Genomic DNA, 21,477 nt, shown 5'->3' on the forward strand with positions numbered 1-21,477 from the left:
AAGTGATATCTCACTTAACAATCTTATGAAATCCATTATTAGCACTAATCGGTCATGCTATTCAGCAAGTTATACTAATTTTGTTGAATGTTTTGTATGCAGATGACAGTCTAAATCATCCAATACACGCTTTCATTCATTTGACTATTGCTTGTTATCGGATAGCTACTTAGACGAACATTTGGTTCATTTAGTAAACTATCTGTTCAGTCACTCCAAATATTCCAGGATATCCTGTTAACGAATTCCCGTATCATAACACTGGTGATGCTGATAACTAGTCAAGGCATGAAAGTGTCAGACAGGACCTGGCATTCAGACAGTCTGATATACATTATGGGGTATTTCCATCGTCACAAAGTGTGAATGGGCTTGCCAATTCAGTCCTATATTGAGTTAGGACTGATTTTATAATTGAAACGTTAATAGCTTATTACATATCAGATACAAATTACTGACCCATTGAATAAACTTTGCTGCTAAATACAACTCACTCACATATCAGTTAGTTCAAAGATGAACTTAGCATAAGTATGTATGGTCGATGACCTAAAAAATTAGTGAATTTCGAGACTCACAGAACTATTTATGAGTTCTGTGCATACAATAAGAGGTTTCACACTTCATACGTAACCTGTGGGTAAAGTCCTAAGTACAATAGACGATATGCAGAAAAAACAAGCATATTAAAAATATATATTCGTCAAAGGTCATTCACTACTTCGTAGGAAAAGTTATCAGAAGTAAAGGATCACTATTTTACCCAACCATTTCCACCCTTCTATTAATCACTTATTATCTCACAAAATATACCACCCCAATCGAATATTTAATATGTATGAGTTCTAATCGTCTAGTGATAGCTGGAAAATAGCTTATCTCTTAATTTGGAATTTGAGTTTACACTAATGAACATAACGAGTCTGACAATCTCAACCATCCCAGAATATTTTTTGAAATCAATTGTGATTTCTCAACATAAACTGTATATTGTTGAGACGAAACAAAAAATATAGACAGAATTTATTTACTCGTAATGAAATAAAGAATTATTGGGGATAAGAAATGTGAAGATATATTCTTTATTATTTCTTTATTTGAACACATAAATATTGGTACAAGGAGGCACCAGATACATATGCGCCACAAAATAATAATGAGAATGGGAAGAGATAAAGGATGTAAGCTGCGTGTCAAAAGAAAAAAAGAGCAATAATGACCACAAATTAGTGTATGACAGTGAAATAGTAAGAATATAATTGGAAAACAGAAAAATACAACCATAAAGAATTCTTCCAATTAAAGAAGTTACAGTCACCTTTTATGAAGAAAGTAAAAGAAGGTTACAGCAGCATCGCCACTGGCTTCCATTCTGAGTCATATCTGATAACTGTTTGACATATCGTCTCCGTGCCCTGACACAATTTGCCAAGCTTCTGCTTTCTAAATTAGTGTTGCCACTGGATGTCAGCAATCCTTTGAAGACAACGATGATCGAACACATAGAGTCGTCTAACACCCTCAACTCGGACAGGCCAGGTTTCACAAGCATAGAGAAAGACTGCTCTCACTGACACTTTGTAGATCCGACCTTCTACAGCCAGACTGACATCACGAAGGCGCCAAAGATGGTTCACATTGACATAAGCCGTTCTGACCTTCACTATACATGAATTGATCTCATCGCTCACGCCACCATCAGCACTTATGCAGCTACCCAGTCTTCGTTTACAGTCAACCTCGTGGTCACCCGGAGTAGACCGATGGGCTCCAATGAATTGTATGGAGCCTGAAGAAATTCAGTGCTTATAAGCGGAACGTTTCGAGAAGCCGTAAGCGACTTTTCTAGCCATTTTCATGGAGTCATGCTATTGTAACTAATGTTGTTCTATACTTTTCAGTGGGATGGTAGCTAGCCTTGAACCTAGCTCGGTTTGATACTTAGTTGCAACAGAAGCTGCAATCAGTTTAGTGACATCAATCTGTTTAGGACTATGAATTCGTTGGCCACTGAAAAGGTAAGATTGGCGCAAACAAGGGTATGATCAGAGTGCAGAGAGGGACTCCCAAAGAAGTGTCAATCTTGAACACAACCACGCCAGCGGTAGCTGATCGCGATGTTATCAACCTGAGTCCAGGCTTGAGATGCAGAGGGAGGACGCCAGGTGGCACATCGGCGATGACTATGCCCCCAAATGCACTGATACGGCCGAGAGCGAGGCGAATCAGCTCTCCCTCTCCAAATGCTCTCACATGGCCACGTGTATACAGCCACTGACAGAGGAGTCCTACTCACCACCTTTTCTCAGCGGTGTTGTTTACAAAATTGAGAGAACGAAAAGCGAATGTCCGTCGCTCTATCAGAGTTGATGGACATGTAGGGTTCACCTAGGCGAGCTGGGAAACCCTAATTCCAAACCAATGGTGCACATGGGCTCCAGTATCCTGAGGGAACAAATGGCGTATGAACCAATCGTTGTCACCGGCTACCATGGGACTGTATCTCTGAACGTTGCTCCACTGCCCTGTGCACCAGACCTTTAGGTCAAAGGCGCCGGATGTAGCCCTCTAAGAAAACCGCATGCTTCGACCTGGGCACCCAGGAAGTAATACAGCCCTCATACAAGTCTGATGAGATGACAATTATTTCACAAATTAATATGCTCGCTCCAATCAGAATCCAAACGTTTCACATCCACTTAAAGATACATTGACTATCCAGTCTTTAATTAAATAACAATAAAAAACTAAACTTGCTGAAGTCATAGATTAAATAAACTTGTAGTTTTATACGACATATTTTCAAGGTTCGCTACGCGTTCTTTTTTACTTTCTAATTTACCTATAAATCTTTGTTAACTAACGTAAATTAGTTATCTCTAATATTCTAGAACTATTGTTGTGACTTTATGGCCCGCTAGTTATCACGTAATCTACTCGCCAATCAAAATACGACTTATTTGTTCTTGTACTGTACTAAACCAATGACGTCCTACTGGTCCTTTGCTCACCTAGCCCGTCCAGTTGAATCCAGAATGCCAAATAACAGCCTCCACTGTGCGAATCATTTATTTCAGATATACTGGGTTTATATACCAACTAAACAGACCGGAACGCACCATAAACTAAGAAATAACATTCATAAATAATAAAGCCAAAAAGTGGCTGTGAACGTGGAAGACAGTAATTAATAAACTGAGTATAATTTAAGAACAGTAAATGGTATAATAATAAAGTATAGGTCAAAATGAAGCTTATAATAAGAGGAATATAAATATACATAATCTAATTATTGAATAATTATACCATAAGAATGTATAGATAATATTAGTCCATTAATAGGTCTCAGGAGTTACTCGCAATTTAATCTTCGCTAGGATATAACAACTATGGCCCAAACAGTTGTGAGAGCCCGGCTAAAAAACTTTATTCCTTAATTTTGTTCACTAGTATCCACAATTTTTTATTTGAACAAAGTAAAAACTACAGTATTTACTTTGTTCAAATAAAAAATTGTGGATACTAGTCCGTTAGAATATCTGTTCCAGTAATTTTTAATTAATAAAACTGGCATGGATGAACATTGGCGAATAAAATTAGGGATATTAGGAATACTTTAAATAAATAGTGGACCTTCATTGGCGTGATATACCTTGAAAAATGTTCATTAAAGTCTTTAAAAACATCTATTTAAAAATGTTCGTAAACATTAACGAATTATATACTACACTACTGATTATTACTTACCTTCTTCCTATCCTCACTTAGCACCCAAATTAATTCCGTCAGGATTTAAAACAATTTGATTATCGTAAAGCTATTACGGGTTAACCTGGTTAATCGACTACATCATCCACATCAGAAGTACGCGATACTTTTCTAATAACTGTAACCTATACCTCAATAGTTGAGAAAACAAATACAATCCATGCCGTTTACTGGAACTGTGTCCGGTGATAATAGAGTGGAAAGTGTAGAATTTACAGAGCGTTTCATGATATGCATGGGAATCGATTACTCAAATATTATTCACAACACTATCAATAAGATGGGTGATTTTATTTTAGCGACAACTGAATCAAGTTTACTGAGAGACAGCATTGTGACATCGAAAACAAGGCTGCAAGCTGAGCCTCTCAAAATCAACCATTTTATCCGAAATTCAGTCGCTATTGATATTTATGCAAAACTGTGACTGTAAACTATAAAATTCAGGAATTTGAAATGCCCTTCTGCTGCGACAGGTAATCTTAAATGATAGCAACTAAAGTATGCTGTATTGGGATGCGATAAAAAAACTAGTATTTTATGGACTGACAACCGACGTCTAAAGATCAACATTCATTGGAAATATTACTAAAAGCGATTTTGTAAGACCTGAGGTCTTGCAAGTCGAAAAGTAGAATACGATTTAGAATAGTGATTCCAATTGGTTAAACCATGTTTCTTTAGCACTAGTACAACATCCTATTTGCCACCGTACGTCCGGTCCTAGAAAGATGGATTAGTAGTTAATGGGCTCTACTTCCAACTCTTAAGTTACAGGTAAAAACTTCGTTCAACCTACTTTGGTTTTAGTATAGGGTAATGTCACTAACCTTTAAATCTCGAGTGCCAAGTATACAATTCTGTAATTGATAAGTGAATTACTTTTTTCCGTCCTAGGAATATTTTCCTATCGCTCGAATTACGACTGAAAACCATATTAAGATCAAGTTTATATCTGAAGTCCGTGACGTCATTTGAGCTTATTACATCGACTAAACACTGTTTCCAAATTTTAACCAACTGATAACCGAAATAGCAGTTTTTTATATCAATTGCCTGGAAGCTGTTGTCACTACATATTAATAAGTACTAACAATAACGTGATATATTTTTGTTGCCATATCCCTTCAAACATCTGTCACAATGAACTAATTCATGATTATACAAAAAGTATTTATTAACATAGTATATACAATATATCAGTGTCTATTAAACATTTAATGTCGTCTGTCACGATCTTTATCTCGGGTACGTTTATGATCTAAAATAAGTATTTAATAAATAGTTTTTTTATTACCTGGTGAACGACTATCATTACGTTTGGATCGACCATTTCGACGATCTCCAGAATGACTACGTCTATTAAGAAATGATTAGAAAGTGGTAAGACCGAAAAGATACTCAGAAACATTTAGCATTGATGAATAGTTACATAAAAACGAAGTTTGCCTGGTAATTTGTCACTATTATGTGCGAAACAATACTTCTTGTCTGATAAGCCTTAGTAGCTTGACTGATTTCCAATTTTACTTAGCTAAATGAAGATAGAACGAGTTAGACAAATGAAAGTATCTACCTTGAAGGCTTACCCAATGTGTGCCTACTCATGTTACGTCAATTTGGTGCTATTTATTAAGATTGAATTTATTTTATTTGAACATATTAACATCAGTACAGAGAGAGGCACCAAATACATATTGCCTTGATTGGTTTAAAATTTTCGTATAAATATTCATGTATATTAGAGTAAAGCCTGATGACGATCTAATTGAAAACAATTGTTCGCTTATATGTGTTGTTCAAATACATATGCACCACACAGCAACAAGAGATAGAGAAGGTAAAGAGCGTATAAGAAAAAGGAGAACAATAACGAACGGAAAGTGTATGCGAGTAAAATAATAATAATAATAATTATAATAATTATAATAATAATAATAATTATTATTATTATTATTATTATTATTATGACAGTTCAGTTAGCAAAAGTACAACCAGAAAGAATTCTTTCAGTTAAAGTAGTTACGTCCATTTTTTTATGAAAAAAGGAAAAGAAAGTTACAGCAGGATATCAACTGGCTTCTATTCTGAGTCATATCTGGTGATCTCTAAAGCCACCGTGTTGCACCATTCCTAGGAAACCAAATGACATACCGTCTCTGTGCCCTGACACAATTTGCCAAGCTTCTGCTTTCTAAATTAGTGTTGCCACTGGATGTCAGCAATCCTTTGAAGACAACGATGATCGAACACATAGAGTCGTCTAACACCCTCAACTCGGACAGGCCAGGTTTCACAAGCATAGAGAAAAACTGCTCTCACTAACACTTTGTAGATCCGACCTTCTACAGCCAGACTGACATCACGAAGGCGCCAAAAATGGCCCACATTGGCATAAACCGTTCTGACCTTCACTATACATGAATTGATCTCATCGCTCACGCCACCACCAGCACTTATGCAGCTACCTAGATACACAAACTTCTCGACTACTTCTATCTGCTCACCACCCAGAGTGAGTGCAAGTTCAGGATCCTGCCAGTCTTGTAGAAGTACTTTGCACTTCGAAGGTGCAAAGCACATACCATACTTACGGACACTGATTGCCAACTGATTAATTGAGGATTGCATGGCTTGGGTGTTATCACACAGTAAGACAATATCATCCGCATACTCAAAGTCGAGAAGTCTTTCTTCAGGCAACATATCCACACCACTATTACCTACATCCATCAGAGCTGTTTCCAGAATGTCATCGATGGCAAAGTTGGAGAGGAATGGTGAGATTGGGCACCCTGTCTAACCCGACTGCTTGAATGGAACAATGGAGAGAGGTGGTTGTATGTCATAACTCTACCCGAGGTGTTTGTATATAGGGCTTTTAATATGTTGATAAACTTCTCAGTCACTCCCTTCTTCAATAGACAGTCACAGAGAACAGTCCTGTCCAACGAATTAAAGGCGTTCCTAATGTCAATAAACACTACCAATGAAAAGTGAGATTAGTGCAAACAATAGTGGAGTTGATCAGAGTCTAGATAGGTTCTCCAAAACAAGTGAGTCTTGTACACAACTACGCCAGCGGTAGCTGATCGCGATGTGACCAATCTGAATCCAAGTTCGAGATGCGACCTAGCACACTGGCGATGACTGTGCCGGTAGTTAGTGTTAGGCAGAAAAAGGTTGTGGTCTACGCACAGATGTAGTAGACGGTCACTATTATCTGACCTGCGACCAACAAGTCCTCATTGGCCACCTAAACGACTCTATTCCCTGCCTATACGCCCGACGTGAGCATTCAGGTCTATGGCTAGTACCACAATATCTGTCGAACACACTTTTTGGAGAAGAACAGTTAATCAGTGGCAAAACTCATCTTTGATCGCATCCGGGCTGCAATCTGTTGGAGCGTAAGTAGAAACGATAAAAAGACATCGTTCCCCACACCGATTTCTTGACATATTGATGAGGCTTTCTAATCTAACAGCATATAACCGACTGTTAATGGGGGTCCAATCGATAAGTTCTGCCTCAGCTTTAGCGCTTAGTGCGATACGAACTCCGGTAAAACCAGACAAAGATGCCACAGAGTCCCCGGATAAACGTATGTGAAACAAACTTTTCGAAGCGACAGATGCAAAGTGAATTTGTAGTACTTCACTAGAGTCTTAAATACGGGTCTCGGATAGAAAACAGACATTGATATTGAGAATTTTTAAAGACAGCCAACCCTATCTGTTGTCCGATCTGCATTAGTTTGAGAACGTTAAAGGAAGCCAGCTTGAATGGCATACGTGGTTTCAGAAAGACTGTTTTAGTATTCGTAGTCGGTGGTAGCATTCAAGTTTCGACCAGTCAGTGACACGAGATCATTTAGATAGGACAGTGTTTCCACCGTAGGCAAGCTGCTGAATAAGTTGAAAAATAAAATACACAAAATGAGAATTAAGGGAAATACACAAGTGACGTAGTATAAAAGAAATAAAAGTGAGTGTCATCATATAGTTGTGAATAAGATTTGTCTGTGTGAGCATTGAGGCAAAAGAACTTTCTGCAATAGTACTTATCAATAATTTTTATGAGGGTTATGATACTGTCTGAACGCCCAAACCAAACTAAATGGTTTTCTTAGGGGGCCACACCCCGAGCCTTTAACCTAGAGATCCACTAGACAGTGGAGCAACGTTAAGAGATGCAGCCTCATGGTAGCAGGTGATCAACAATAGGTTCATATGCCATTTTTCCCCCTTAAAATCCTAAATCCCATGTGTACCATTGGTTTGGAATCGGGGTTTTCCAGCTCCCCTAGGTAGACCCCCCGTGCCCACCAACCTGGTCAAAGCGCCGGACATTCGCCTTTCGTCCTCTCCATTTCGTAAACAACACCGCTGAGGAAAGACAGTCAGTAGGAATTCTTTGGCCGTGACTGGTCTAAATCAGATCGGTTCGGGATTTCAATGAAACTCAGCAATCGCCATAACCATATACTTACAATGATACCTAGCAGTTAGTAAAAATCTAGAAGATAATGAAATCAACTGTCAACTTAGACATAAATCATCTGAAACCTGAATGCGAAATAACGATAGGAAAGAAACCAAACTTTAGTAAATTTAACTGAGCGATAAATATTTCCCTAAATGCATAATTTAAAGTCGCTCCTTCATAAGCTGAAACTCCGCCTGTAGCTCTTATAGGGTTGCTGCAGGTCCCAAGCCCGGGTAAAGGAGGAGGGTTGGGCATGGGGTTAGCGTCCCCATCCCGTAGAAAACTAACTCGCTAAAAAAACGCTTACCAGAAAAATAATCCAAACCATTTTAACTCTGCCCTGGGAGTTAGAAGGTCTTCATTTAGAAGAATTATGACGCTTCATGGTGAAAGCCGAGTTCCTTCGGAAGCCACGAGGCCGATGCCCCTTCTAACAACCAGAGCAAAAATTTTTATAGGTACATGGAACGTTCGAACAATGTGGGAAACCGGGAAGACCAGTCAAATATCAATGGAAATGAGGAGATACAACTTAGCAGTACTAGGAATCAGCGAAACCCACTGGACCCAAACTGGACAGAAAAGGCTAGCTACGGGAGAGATGCTGCTATACTCCGGTCACGAAGAGGACAATGCTCCACACACTCAGGGAGTCGCTCTTATGCTGTCCAAAGTAGCACGAAATGCACTTGTAGGATGGGAATCTCACGGATCCAGAATCATCAAAGCATCATTCAAAACAAAGAAGGAGGGGATCACAATGAATATTATCCAATGTTATGCACCCACCAATGATAGCAACGACGAAATTAAAGATCAGTTCTACGAGCGGCTGCAGTCAATCATTGAGAAATGCCCCAGAAAGGACCTAACTATTCTGATGGGAGATCTAAATGCCAAAGTCGGAATAGACAACACTGGATATGAAGATACTATGGGACGACATGGACTGGGAGAAAGAAACGAAAATGGAGAAAGATTTGCAAATCTATGTGCATTCAACAAATTGGTCATAGGAGGCACAATATTTCCACACAAGCGTATACACAAGGCTATATGGATCTCACCGGACCACACTACAGAGAACCAAATAGATCATATTTGCATCAACAAAAAATTCCGAAGGACAATGGAAGATGTGAGAACCAGGAGAGGTGCTGACGTAGCTTCAGATCACCACCTAGTTGTAGCCAATTTGAAACTGAAGCTAAAAAAGAACTGGACAAGTGGACAAACAGCACTACAAAGGTTCAATACAGCCTTCCTTCGAGATACTGACAAACTCAATGAATTCAAGATAGCTCTCAACAACAGGTTCCAAACCTTACAAGATCTACTGAAAGAAGAAGAAACTACTATGGAGGAAAACTGGAAAGGCATCAAGGAAGCATTAACTTCAACGTGTCAAGAGGTTCTGGGTCTAAAGAAATACCATCATAAGGAATGGATCTCTACAGAAACACTGGACAAGATCAAAGAAAGGAAGAACAAGAAGGCAGCAATAAACAACAGCCGAACACGAGCAGAGAAAGTCCAAGCACAAGCTGAATACATAGAAGCAAACAAACAAATGAAGAGGAGCATTAGAGCCGACAAGAAGAAATACGTGGAAGAATTAGCAACGACGGCAGAAAAAGCTGCTAAAGAAGGAAATATGAAACAGCTTTACGATACAACGAAGAAACTATCAGGGAAATACAGTAAACCAGAGAGGCCGGTCAAAGACAAAGAAGGCAAGCCAATCACCGAAATTCAACAACAGCGTAACAGATGGGTAGAATACTTCGAAGAGCTCCTGAATAGACCGGCTCCAATGAATCCACCGAACATCGGAGCAGCACACATAGATCTTCCTATAGATGTCAATCCACCAACTACGGAAGAAATTAGAATGGGCGTCAGACAAATCAAGACCGGGAAAGCAGCGGGACCCGACAACATACCAGCTGAAGCACTGAAATCAGACATCGAAGCAACCACAAGCATACTTTATCTTCTATTCAAAAAGATTTGGGAGGAGGAACAAGTGCCGATGGACTGGAAAGAAGGACACCTCGTCAAGATTCCAAAGAAAGGAGATCTGAGCAAATGTGAAAACTACAGAGGCATAACACTACTGTCAATACCAGGGAAAGTCCTCAACAGATTGTTGCTGAACCGGATGAAGGATGCAGTAGACGCCCAACTTCGAGATCAACAAGCTGGATTCCGTAAGGATCGGTCGTGCACAGACCAAATTGCAACACTACGGATCATCGTCGAACAATCAGTTGAGTGGAACTCATCACTATACATCAACTTCATTGATTATGAAAAGGCATTCGACAGTGTAGATAGGAAGACATTGTGGAAACTTCTTCGACACTACGGAGTTCCTGAGAAGATTGTCAATATTATCTGGAACTCATACGACGGACTACAGTGCAAAGTAGTGCATGGAGGACAGCTGACAGATGCATTCCAAGTAAGGACCGGAGTCAGACAAGGCTGTTTACTCTCTCCCTTCCTCTTTCTTCTGGTGGTCGACTGGATTATGAAGACCTCAACATCTGAAGGAAAACACGGAATACAATGGACAGCTCAGAATCAATTAGACGATTTGGACTTCGCAGATGACCTAGCCCTCCTATCACGTACACACGAACAGATGCAGATGAAGACAGCCAGTGTAGCAGCAGTCTCTGCATCAGTAGGCCTCTGCATACACAAAGGGAAAACTAAGGTCCTCAAATTCAAAGCGGAGAACAACAATCCAATCACACTTGATGGCGAAACTCTGGAAGATGTAGAGTCCTTCACATACCTGGGAAGCATCATCGATGAACAAGGAGGATCCGATGCAGACGTAAAGGCGAGGATCGGCAAAGCAAGGGTCGCATTCCTACAATTGAAGAACATATGGAACTCAAAACAACTTTCAACCAATATCAAAGTAAGAATCTTCAATACGAACGTCAAGGCAGTTCTACTGTATGGAGCTGAAACTTGGAGAACTACAACAACCACAATCAAGAAAGTACAAGTATTTATAAATAACTGTCTACGCAAGATACTCAACATCCATTGGCCGGATACCATCAGCAATAGCCTTCTGTGGGAGAGAACAAACCAACTTCCAGCTGAAGAAATTAGGAAAAGACGATGGAAATGGATAGGACATACATTACGCAAATCGTCAAACTGCATCACGAGGCAAGCCCTAACTTGGAATCCTGAAGGGAAGCGAAAAAGAGGAAGGCCAAAGAACACATTGCGTCGGATAATAGAAGCAGATATGAAAACGATGAATTACAACTGGACGGAGCTAGAAAGGATTGCCCAGGACAGGGTTGGATGGAGAATGCTGGTGAGCGGCCTATGCTCCTTCACGAGGAGTAACAGGCGTAAGTAAAGTAAGTAAAGTTCATAAGCTGAGCTGATGTATATTAATTTAACAATCCCACTTTTACCTATCCAACTGACAACATTTAGACCGATATTAAATTTTTTACCAATAAAAACCCAAGTTGCGAGTGATAAAACCACCAGAAAACTTTAACAATGCCATGATGCTACTACTGAAAATGCTGGCATCATCATTTAGACTGATATACTAACATAGAAATTATATAGTATTTCGATGATAATATTAATTTTAATCATTTTCACCTACCTATGAGCTCTCTCACGATCATGTTTGCGTTCATTCTCTTCACGATCTTTATGTCTTGATGATATATGGTCTCTATCTCTTTCTCTGCGTTCAGCATGAGGAGACTCTTCACGATGTCTACGTCGATGATGGTGGTCTTTTCCATAATCTCGTCTCCTATGTTTTTCTTTATCCTTAGACTTATAACTCTCTTCAACATGATTCAAGGTATCCAGCTCCTCAACATATTGTAAATCTTCTAAATCCTCATTCAGAAGTGATTGTCGTGGTTCTAAACCATTTAGCTCCTCAAGAACTTCACGTTTTTGTAAACGAGGTAAAATAACATCACAGACACGTTCTTCAGTAAGAAGTTGATCAATAAAGTCATCCATGTATATTAAACTGAAATCTGTTACACACAGGAAAAATTTTCACCGTAACTTTTTGAGAAATGTAACCTACTTCCCATTTTATCTTGAAACTTGAGACGTCGAAAATCGTTATATAACGTTTCAAGATATTTGTATATTTCAACAGAATCACCAACTAGTCTAAGATAAAATGCTCCTAAAGCACGAGCGTATCTGAACAACATAAAAACATTTTTACGAACCACAAACTAACTTGTATGGTTCCTGTTTGATAAATTCGATAACAATATCTTTGTCCGGCTGAATTTGAAGCATTTTTAATGTAAGACATAGAAAAGGGGTTGGTTTAACACTTCCACTATACACACCACCAACATAACGAAGTTCCACAGCTTTATCGACAAGTAATTCAGCTTTACATAAGACAAAGTAAAAGATGAATTCAATATACCTGTAAGAGCAAAGCAATGCTCTTTCCAGAATTTTGACTCATAAATTCGACTTCGAACGATTTTTTCCAAAAGATACTGAGGGTTTGTCCCATGAACTGTATGTGCATCTTTGACTGTGCGATTAGCCATGATATCGAGTAATGATACGCAAATAAATACTAATAGAAAAAAGATACATTTAGTACTACTCAGTAAGTGTATAAACAAAAATATCAAGCTATCACCAATACTACTCAACTTTCCCAAGATTCATAACGTGGGATTAGGTTTGGAATTGTGAATATTCCGTTCGAACACATAAGTATGACGAGATCTATACAACTAACAATGATACATTTGATAATCTGGTTCCTTGTTCACACTTCAATGGTTGAAAACAAGAACACTAAGGGGATCGTCACATACCACAGCACATTAGCACAACGAACTGAAACTAGTAAGATGTGTACCAGGGTAGTAGATATGGTAATAGCAGCAGTAGCAGCAGAGAAGTTCGAGTATAGAAATATGACTCATTTTGGTTTGAATGCTCTCTAGTTAAGCAAAGTTGAAACTCCCCTTCGGAAATGAAAAAAACAAGGCAGCAATTTAGATCACTAAACATATATGAAGCTAGATCTGTGTATCTACAAGTCAGGATCTACTTTTCGGTTTTAAGAGATTTCAGATAGGTTCGAAACAACTGATTAGTGACCTTATGGAATGACAGTAAAACTAATTAACATTCCCAAAGCAAAGAATGAAGGTGAGGGAAAACGTATCAGTACTTCTTGAGGATGATTTTACATCGACGCCAATGAACCTTTATTTACTTATTTAACACATAGATATTGGTACAAGGAGGCACCAAATACATATGCGCCACACAGATCTCATTTGATATGTGTGAGGGCTGCGATACTGCCCGGGTGCCCAAACCGAAGCAGGCAATGAACCTAGATAAGATCAATTGATTCTTAAACTTTTTGCAACCTGTGATCAGTAAATTTACTGATACCTTAAGATATCCTTTAAAAATAACACTGAGAATCCTTCTAGTTGTAGTCTGAGCATGATGATCCTTTGGGACACTTTTAAACGTATTACGATCTACACCGGTCACCAATGTAGTAATAAGCACATGTTTATTCATGTTCTGTCACCATTAATGGATCAGATACCCAGGGAGTATTAAACTGGGGAGTCGATACCACTGTACACTGACAATTCGAAGCTGTTGACGGTTTAAGACCTTTTGGGTAATAACCTAACACATTCAAGTGACCGAAAATCGAGATAATTCTGTCTACAGAGGGATAGAATAACATATTTTTTAGTCTAACGACTGACCAACTTGGATATATTTGGAATATAAGACCGAAAGAAATAAGGGGAGTTACGACGACCTCAAATGGATATAAGGGACGGACTATGACAAAACGAACACACTGAAATGAAACCAAAACTACCGCTCGAAATGGTTCAAATGGTTCAAATGGTTCAAATGGTTGTGGACGGAATTGAAGAAGCTTTCGCTTAACAGGCTTCCGTGTCTAGTAGCAGGGGATCACCAAATCCTCCAGGCAGGAACCTAGGTATGTTAACAATAAAAAAGGAAAAGAAATTGGTAAATCATAATGTGATGCTGTCCTTGGTCCTTAAGAATAGGTCAAATCGCCTCTTGAAGGACTCCTGAGAAGTCGCTTGGACTAGCTCGGCCGGCAGCGAATTCCAGCTTTTGACAACTCTTAAGGAGTAGAAGTTGTGTCTACATTCCGTCTTGCTATGTTGTGTTTCCAGTTTCTGGGTGTTACCCCTTAGATTATTATTCGAACTAAGCTTAAGTAGGTGTTTAAGAGGATGTCCAGAAGTGTTAAGAATACTATAAGCCATTAGTAAATCACCTCTAAGACGCCTATATTCTAGTGGGTAAAGGTCTAGTGAACGGAGGCGTTCTTCGTAAGGCTTAGATTTGAGTCCTCGAACTGATTTCGTGGCTCGCCGTTGGATACGCTCCAAAGTGACCTTGTCCTTATGGAGTGAGGGGGGAGTACTATGTTTGAGTATGTCTAGGTCTTCAAAAATCAAACCTAGAACTCTACAGGATAGAATTAGCGAAGTATTTGTTCCTTAGAATCGATGTATTTTGGAAGGGGCATTCTAGGTAATGAAAAGTCATGGTTTTTGTCTTTTTTCTTTTGAAAATAAAACGTAAAGCAGTATAGTTATTAATAGTGGAAGTAATTAGAGTAAATATGAATGATCATCCTTTGTACCTGCAGAAGTCAACTTAGCGTCGACACCTGTTTTTGAAAACTTTGGGGAAGATGTCGTTATTATCGTCTCTGCTAGTGAGTTCCATAAACAATGATTCTGACTGCAGAAATATTTGTGAGTACTTTTGGGTTACCGCATTCGTGTTCTATCTTAAATAAATCTCTTCATCAGTATAACTGAGTGCCGAATTATTCTGTTGGTCTGCTAGAGCGAAAGAGATTTGAGCGGTATGATATTTCGTACATTTTCCCCCCTAATCTTTCTGCACTCCACAGGTTGCAAGTATGGAGCTTCTAAGCGAGCTGAGTATGGTTTACTTTTCCATCCCAGTATCTTTCAGTTCCCCTTTCTTTTATATGTCCCAACAGAGCGAAGTATTTTTTAAGTTAAGAAGGCATGGCACAAACGACGATGTCTTTAATAAGAACTAAGGAATCAGGCTACCTCAGTTCCAACACAAATCTTAGGGGCAGTATCCAGAAATTAGAGGTGCGATGCACCAAACTGGATTGTAAGTACATCTCCTAGACTTAGTTGGTAGTCACACCCCCGAATTTTTTACCAGCTAAGGACGTCCAAGAAACTCCTAAGAAATCCTTCTAAAAAGAAACTTGATTTATTCTTGGGGACATAACACAGTATTTCATACTACTTTGTCAATATTCCCATTTTATTTAAATATATCGACGACTTTACCCAGAGTAATCAGTGATCCACTGCTACTAGACATAACCACTCAAACCTAAATTTCTGAAAGTAAACCCTAATACAGTATGATTTATTGACTACAGAAGATCAAGTGGAAGAGACACCTAGAGTATCACAAAGAATGATACCCAAGTCCTTTACAGTGTTAGACAGTGTGACACTGCTAACTTTCAGAAAGCACGAACTGGTTAGAGTATCATCTCCATTCACTATTACCATTCCGTACTTATTGAGAGTGAGGGGAAAATTCCTGGCAGTTTGGCCGCATATTCTGTATAAGTCTTTTATTTGAGTCAATATATCATCTAATTCTTTCCAAATTTAGAGATCATCTACGTATGGCAGAGCCTGGGAATCTAAAGTACCAATTAAATCGTTAATAAATGACAAAAAAGGAGTGGTCTACTGACTTATCCTTAAAAGATTCAGAATGTCACTGAGAATCGATCAGATAGAGGAAAGCGAACTTATGTGATCAGTGATCTCCCTATGGGCGATCAACGTGGTATTTGATCGAATATTTTATGATGGTCTCTATTTAAAGTTCTGAACAGGGAATGTGATTCTCAACTTCCTCAAGTGCTTAATAAACGTTGAGGAAATCTGTACGAACAGGATGGTTGTGTCCCATTAATAGAGTCTTGTTATGACAGTCAGTTAGTAAACTCGTGTGGAACGACATTCCAGAGAGAAACCAGTGTTGGGCAGTTGGTTACAGTGGGACTTTCTGAATTATGCTCATGACATTCTCACTTGCTGAGAATAGGGCAATCTGTCTGTAATTGTAGACTATCGACTTACTACTCTGCTAGTGTATTGTCAGGATTACGACCTTGCCTACAGTATGAGGGTAGCTCACTCCCAGTTGAAAACTTTACAAAGAGGTCAGTAGGGGGGAAGCAAATTATAGTCGCATTGTCTAATGGGATGTATATTCTCTGCCATTTTAAATGGTACTAAAGTTTATGATTTTTATCTATAGACTTCATTAAACAAAACTAATGATTTCTTTTATCACATTTGGTTTCCGCAATACATATGTAACGTAACATCCTTTGGTATGACCAGTCATTGGAGCAACGTCATTTGTTCCAGGCAGCAGGCTTGTTCCTAATGAGTTACCGTATGCCGAACTTCAGCCAGGAGAGACTTGATCTATGATAAGAAAACGTATGTGTCGACAGATGGACCAGACGATTCCACTATTCGTCCAGGTGGACAGAGGTACATTCGTCTGGACAGGATACATCTTCAAAGTCCACTCTAACAACGTCGTAACTTGCTTCGCAAACGTTTCGGTACCGGGTATATTCATCTAGTAAATTATTAACAACTATGTAGAACGATATGAGTGTATAAAGTGATCAAAGGGCCATAAGACAAATAAGTTTGCAAATTCTGATACATGGTCAGGGAAAGTGTAATCTAAGCTGGAGGGACTTTGATGTAGTCTCGTCGGAATATTGAGCTACATTTTCTGGCAAGGTGAATTCTTGCATCAAACACTAGTATCAGTTATCAGTTTGAAACTATTGCCTAGGGAACACTGACAGCACCCACCAATAAAATCAGAGAGGAATTTGCTACAGCAGCTAGCTTAATAGCCTGATATAGTCGACTTTCCAAGCAACCCGTAGTTGCAGGTGATCTCTGGTGTACAATTACCACATAAATACCTCATATACTCTTCACACTGAAAAATAAGGCCTCCTGATGGCAAATTCATGATGTTCTTGAAGGATACAAGTTATCGTTGTGTTTGGGACGATGAGTTATAGACTAATTGATTTCTCAGATCTGGCTCCTCAGTGTTGTTAAATAGACCCAGATATTTAACAGAGTCTAATGCGATTGATTTATTCAGCCGGCGCGAGCACCACTAGAGAGTTTTCCAGGTAATTAAGGTATAGTTTTTTTAAAGCATTTGTGTTCTTTCTGGAACTCTAGAGCACTGAAGGCTGTCATCTGGGTCCACTTTATTCTGAGGCAGGCTTTTGAATTATTGTACAAACCCCAACCTAATTTGTTCCAATGAACGTGCTTATGATTGACTATCGTCGAACGTTAAATTATTTTCATAAGTGAAAACACTGATGGTTACTGTCTTATTTGATGAACCTTTGATCACACTTCTCCAAAGATTACCAAACTGGATATGGGGGACTTAGTTATTTTAAATTAGTTAACCGGTACCCATCACGGATAGACCTCAATCAGATCACAGTTAAAAACTAAGAGTCACTTTGAAGCTTAAACAGCGTATTAGCGTAAGCAGTTTGATCAATAAACATGAAAGTGCACTAAAACTTATTCGATCCTTACCATTGTAATCGTGTTCCATCACAAATAACATTGACACTGCACTTTTCGACTCATGCCCCGATTTGGCGCACCACTTAGGCTGCATTGCTCTTTAGAACGCAAACAGGGGCTAAATTACTTTTCAAATTAAAAAAAGCTGAGAAAATTAAAGTGCGTCTATCACAAACAACATGACTTGTATATATTATAGAATATATTTAAGTTAGACGACTCGACGCAATTATTTTTTGGCCATGAAGAATAAAGAGTTAGTTAACAAAAACCAAGACTTATAGATACTTCGGCATTTCAAATCTAAAAGGAAATTGAATTATCTTAATACAACCAGGTTCTTCGTAATTAATGGCAAAAATATAGACGACCCCGACAATATTTATGAACAATTTAACCGCCATTCTTCGTGATACTACCACACAGAAACCAATACCTCTATCAATACGTTTTCCATGTTGGCACCTAAACATCTACTGACGACTGGATTTATATCCCACAACATCAACTAGGCTATAACCACATTGAAAACGTTCGATGGCAGTAAACACGATAGGATTCGTGGATCATTCATGAAGTACTGCGGCAGAGAATTACCATTTTTCTGTATGAAACTATTCAACCTGTCCATGAACTATGAAGCCTATCCATCTGCATGGAAAACATCAGTTGTCATCTCTAGATTCAATGCGGAATCACATAGCGATATTGTTAACTAAAAGCCAATTAACTTGACACCCGTACTATGAAGAATCTTGGAATAAATTATCAACAAAAGCTACCATCATTTTTACTTTCGGCAAGCCTGATTAGCCTTTATGAACGTGAGTTAATGACTAGACGCTCATGATCCACACATCGTCTGGAATTTCTTGATCAAATTACATAGCGAAGAGATGTTGGTTAATCAGTGATAATTCTATACTTTGATTTTAGTGAGTCTCGTACAACTTCCTAAAATTTTCCACATTTGGCAAACATAGTCCCCTATTATTCTGGTCCAAATCTTTTTTAACAGAATGTAGTCTAATCGTTCGCTTCGGATCTTGCTTCATCAAGCCCATGAATGTAACCAGTGTGGTTACACAAGAAAGTGTGACTGGCCCGTTACTTTTTCCTCTTTATTAGTGGCATGTGCTCTCTCTTTCAATACGGCGCACCTTTCCCTTATCCTGATGACCTAAACATGGTTTCTTCTTCCTCGTCTCCTGCCAAAAAAGGTTTATTTCAGAGGTAATCTAAGAACATGTAAACAAATTGTACGACTGAGCTGTGTTGTGGAACTTGTCTCTGATTATGAACTAAAGTGCATTTATTCATATTCTATGCAAACACGTACTGAAACTCATCAATACCATTTATGACTTAGAACAACAGTTTGAGCTTTTATAAGCACACAGAATGTCATGTATCCAAAGCAGGAAAGCCCATTGGATTCATAATGATATATTTCAATAATGTCGAACCTAAATTATTTTTATATGAAGAGGTTTCTTACTTATACCTGAATAATGTATTATAGTTTATAGTAATTGCAGGCACAATGACTTGACGAGAATTAAAGATAACCAAAAGTTTGTAATGGCATTGAATCCCGATCACACGACCTTTGAAGCCAAGCATGTAATTACTGAAAAGACTTATATTCAACAATTGACACGAACAAATGTTTAACAATGAAGAACACGGGATCACTCAATTAATCCAATCGGGTGGCATGGCTCAGCTTCTCAGACGTAGTCGTTCTGTAAAATTTGACTTTACTCACATCAAATACATTATTCTGTCTTTAGCCTTAACGTGTTCTTTACAGATGCCAAACGTTTTCTCACAGATTGTTACGATACGACAAGCCAGAATAGAAAATGATGTGGCATGCACGTATGATCTTATAAATTAGGCAGTCACAACGTGGCATATCTGCAATTTTAGGACTAGGTCTGTTATTATAATGGTATTAATAACGAAGTAAAATATGATTCTACAGATTCACTAAAGCTGTGTTTGGGGTATTTCGACAATGAGATCATCACCAAAGATGTCAACCACTCAAGCTGAAAACTCTCTGGACTAAGCACTGTAGAATCCAAACTACAGTTTGGACTGAAGAATAACCGTTCAGGTAGGTTAGACACGCGCCCTTGCCCGTCAAAATCAAAACAGTCACAACAAATGAACGCTATTCTATCCTGATTGGATAGAACACGCACAAAAGGAGGAGCAAATCAATATGGCTGCCGCCAAGAACAAGTATCAAGTAAAACAACATAGATGCAGTTCGGGAAGAAACACAAAAACTTAGTGAAGGCGTAAGAAAAACAAAAACTATAATAAAAGATACAAATATTAACAATTCAAATGTAATAAAAAAACTAACAATGTACGACTAAGGGGATCAATGCGAACAAAGTGCAAACGTATACATGGAGAGATTTTCACATACACACAAAACATTCAAAACGGATCTCACAAACACACTAAATGATTCTTTAATTTTCTTTTAACATACTTACTGGCACAATGGGACATCAAATATATGCGCTACATTTCGTCATTCGTCACATTAGTGGGGGCTGGAATACTGCTCGGGCGCCCAGAACGAAGCAGATGGCCTTCTTAGAAGACCATATTCCGAGCCTTTGACCTGGAGATCTATTCCACAAGGCAAAGGAACGACGTTAAGAGATGCGGCCTAGTAGTGGCCAGTAACCAACAAAAGGTTCATATACCACTTGCCCCCTCACGATCCTGAAGTCCATGTGCACCAGTGGTTTGGGATCAGGGTTTCTCAACTCCTCTAGATATATCTTCCGTATCCACTAACCCGATAAAGCTCCAGATATTCGCTTTCCGTTTTCTGAATTTCGTAAGCATCACTAAGGAAAAGCAGTGAGTAGAACTTCTTTAGCAGTGGCTGTATACGCGTGACCATGTGAAGTGATTTCGAGGAGAACAGACTCTGTCCACCCTCGATCGTACCACAGCATTGAGGGGCACTTATTCAAACCTTGTCTTTGTCCATAAACTTATAAACAGTAATTTTGGCCCTTCGGCATATACCCCTTTGTACTCTATTATATCATACTACGAACTGAGCAATAAAAGGAATATTTTATAGATTCCGACGACCCAAAAAACGTACATCGGATTTCCTTCATTATTTGCCATTCGACTATGTGGAACAGACTCCCAGCAATAATGCACTGCAGTGAGACAATAACGTGGTTCAAAAACCTCCTTGATGATTTCCTCTCCGAAAGTGGTTGGTGCCACTTATTAAGTATTAATGTGATCACTAATTATTTATATAAGAAAGATCTGCTGTTTATTTCATTGATTGCTAAATATGAAACCTTTGAAGTTTTGTTTGTTCATTTCTTTCTTTTCAAGTAAATATCTAAAGTTCACTTATGTTCATATTTATTATTACTCTTATTATGCCTGAAACATTAGGCGTTCTTTTTATCCCTCTTTGACCTATTCCTCT

At 38.6% G+C, this 21,477-nt stretch overlaps 1 protein-coding gene across 3 annotated transcripts; it reads right to left on the reverse strand.

The window, feature by feature from the left end:
- Nucleotides 1-1,076: 1,076 nt before the first annotated feature.
- PRPF38A_1 (Pre-mRNA-splicing factor 38A) lies at nucleotides 1,077-14,158 on the reverse strand. 3 transcript variants are annotated; one of them, XM_051211499.1, is made up of 7 exons: nucleotides 14,043-14,158; nucleotides 12,713-12,871; nucleotides 12,515-12,674; nucleotides 12,353-12,474; nucleotides 11,909-12,299; nucleotides 5,066-5,127; nucleotides 1,077-1,186 (listed from the first exon to the last, which is right to left on the reverse strand). In XM_051211499.1, exons 2-7 carry the CDS (start codon nucleotides 12,840-12,842, stop codon nucleotides 1,086-1,088), a joined length of 966 nt encoding a protein of 321 aa, XP_051071563.1. In that variant the 5' UTR covers nucleotides 12,843-12,871; nucleotides 14,043-14,158; the 3' UTR covers nucleotides 1,077-1,085. The 3 variants fall into 3 exon arrangements, with proteins under 3 accessions (XP_051071563.1, XP_051071564.1, XP_051071565.1); XM_051211498.1 differs by lacking the exon at nucleotides 1,077-1,186 and adding an exon at nucleotides 4,470-5,029 and having other exon boundaries at nucleotides 12,713-14,158; XM_051211500.1 differs by lacking the exon at nucleotides 1,077-1,186 and having other exon boundaries at nucleotides 4,921-5,127; nucleotides 12,353-12,674; nucleotides 12,713-14,158.
- Between the last annotated feature and the right edge of the window lie 7,319 nt (nucleotides 14,159-21,477).

Source organism: Schistosoma haematobium, chromosome ZW (assembly GCF_000699445.3).
Source record: "Schistosoma haematobium chromosome ZW, whole genome shotgun sequence".
NCBI lineage: Eukaryota > Metazoa > Platyhelminthes > Trematoda > Strigeidida > Schistosomatidae > Schistosoma > Schistosoma haematobium.

Coding starts and splice junctions, on each gene's coding strand:
- PRPF38A_1 (XM_051211499.1), bottom strand. CDS start 12,842: ATGGCTAATCGCACAGTCAAAGATGCACATACAGTTCATGGGACAAAC. Junction 12,675..12,712: donor GCATTGCTTTGCTCTTACAG/GTATATTGAATT, acceptor TCTTATGTAAAG/CTGAATTACTTGTCGATAAA. Junction 5,128..11,908: donor GATCGTGAGAGAGCTCATAG/GTAGGTGAAAAT, acceptor ATTTCTTAATAG/ACGTAGTCATTCTGGAGATC.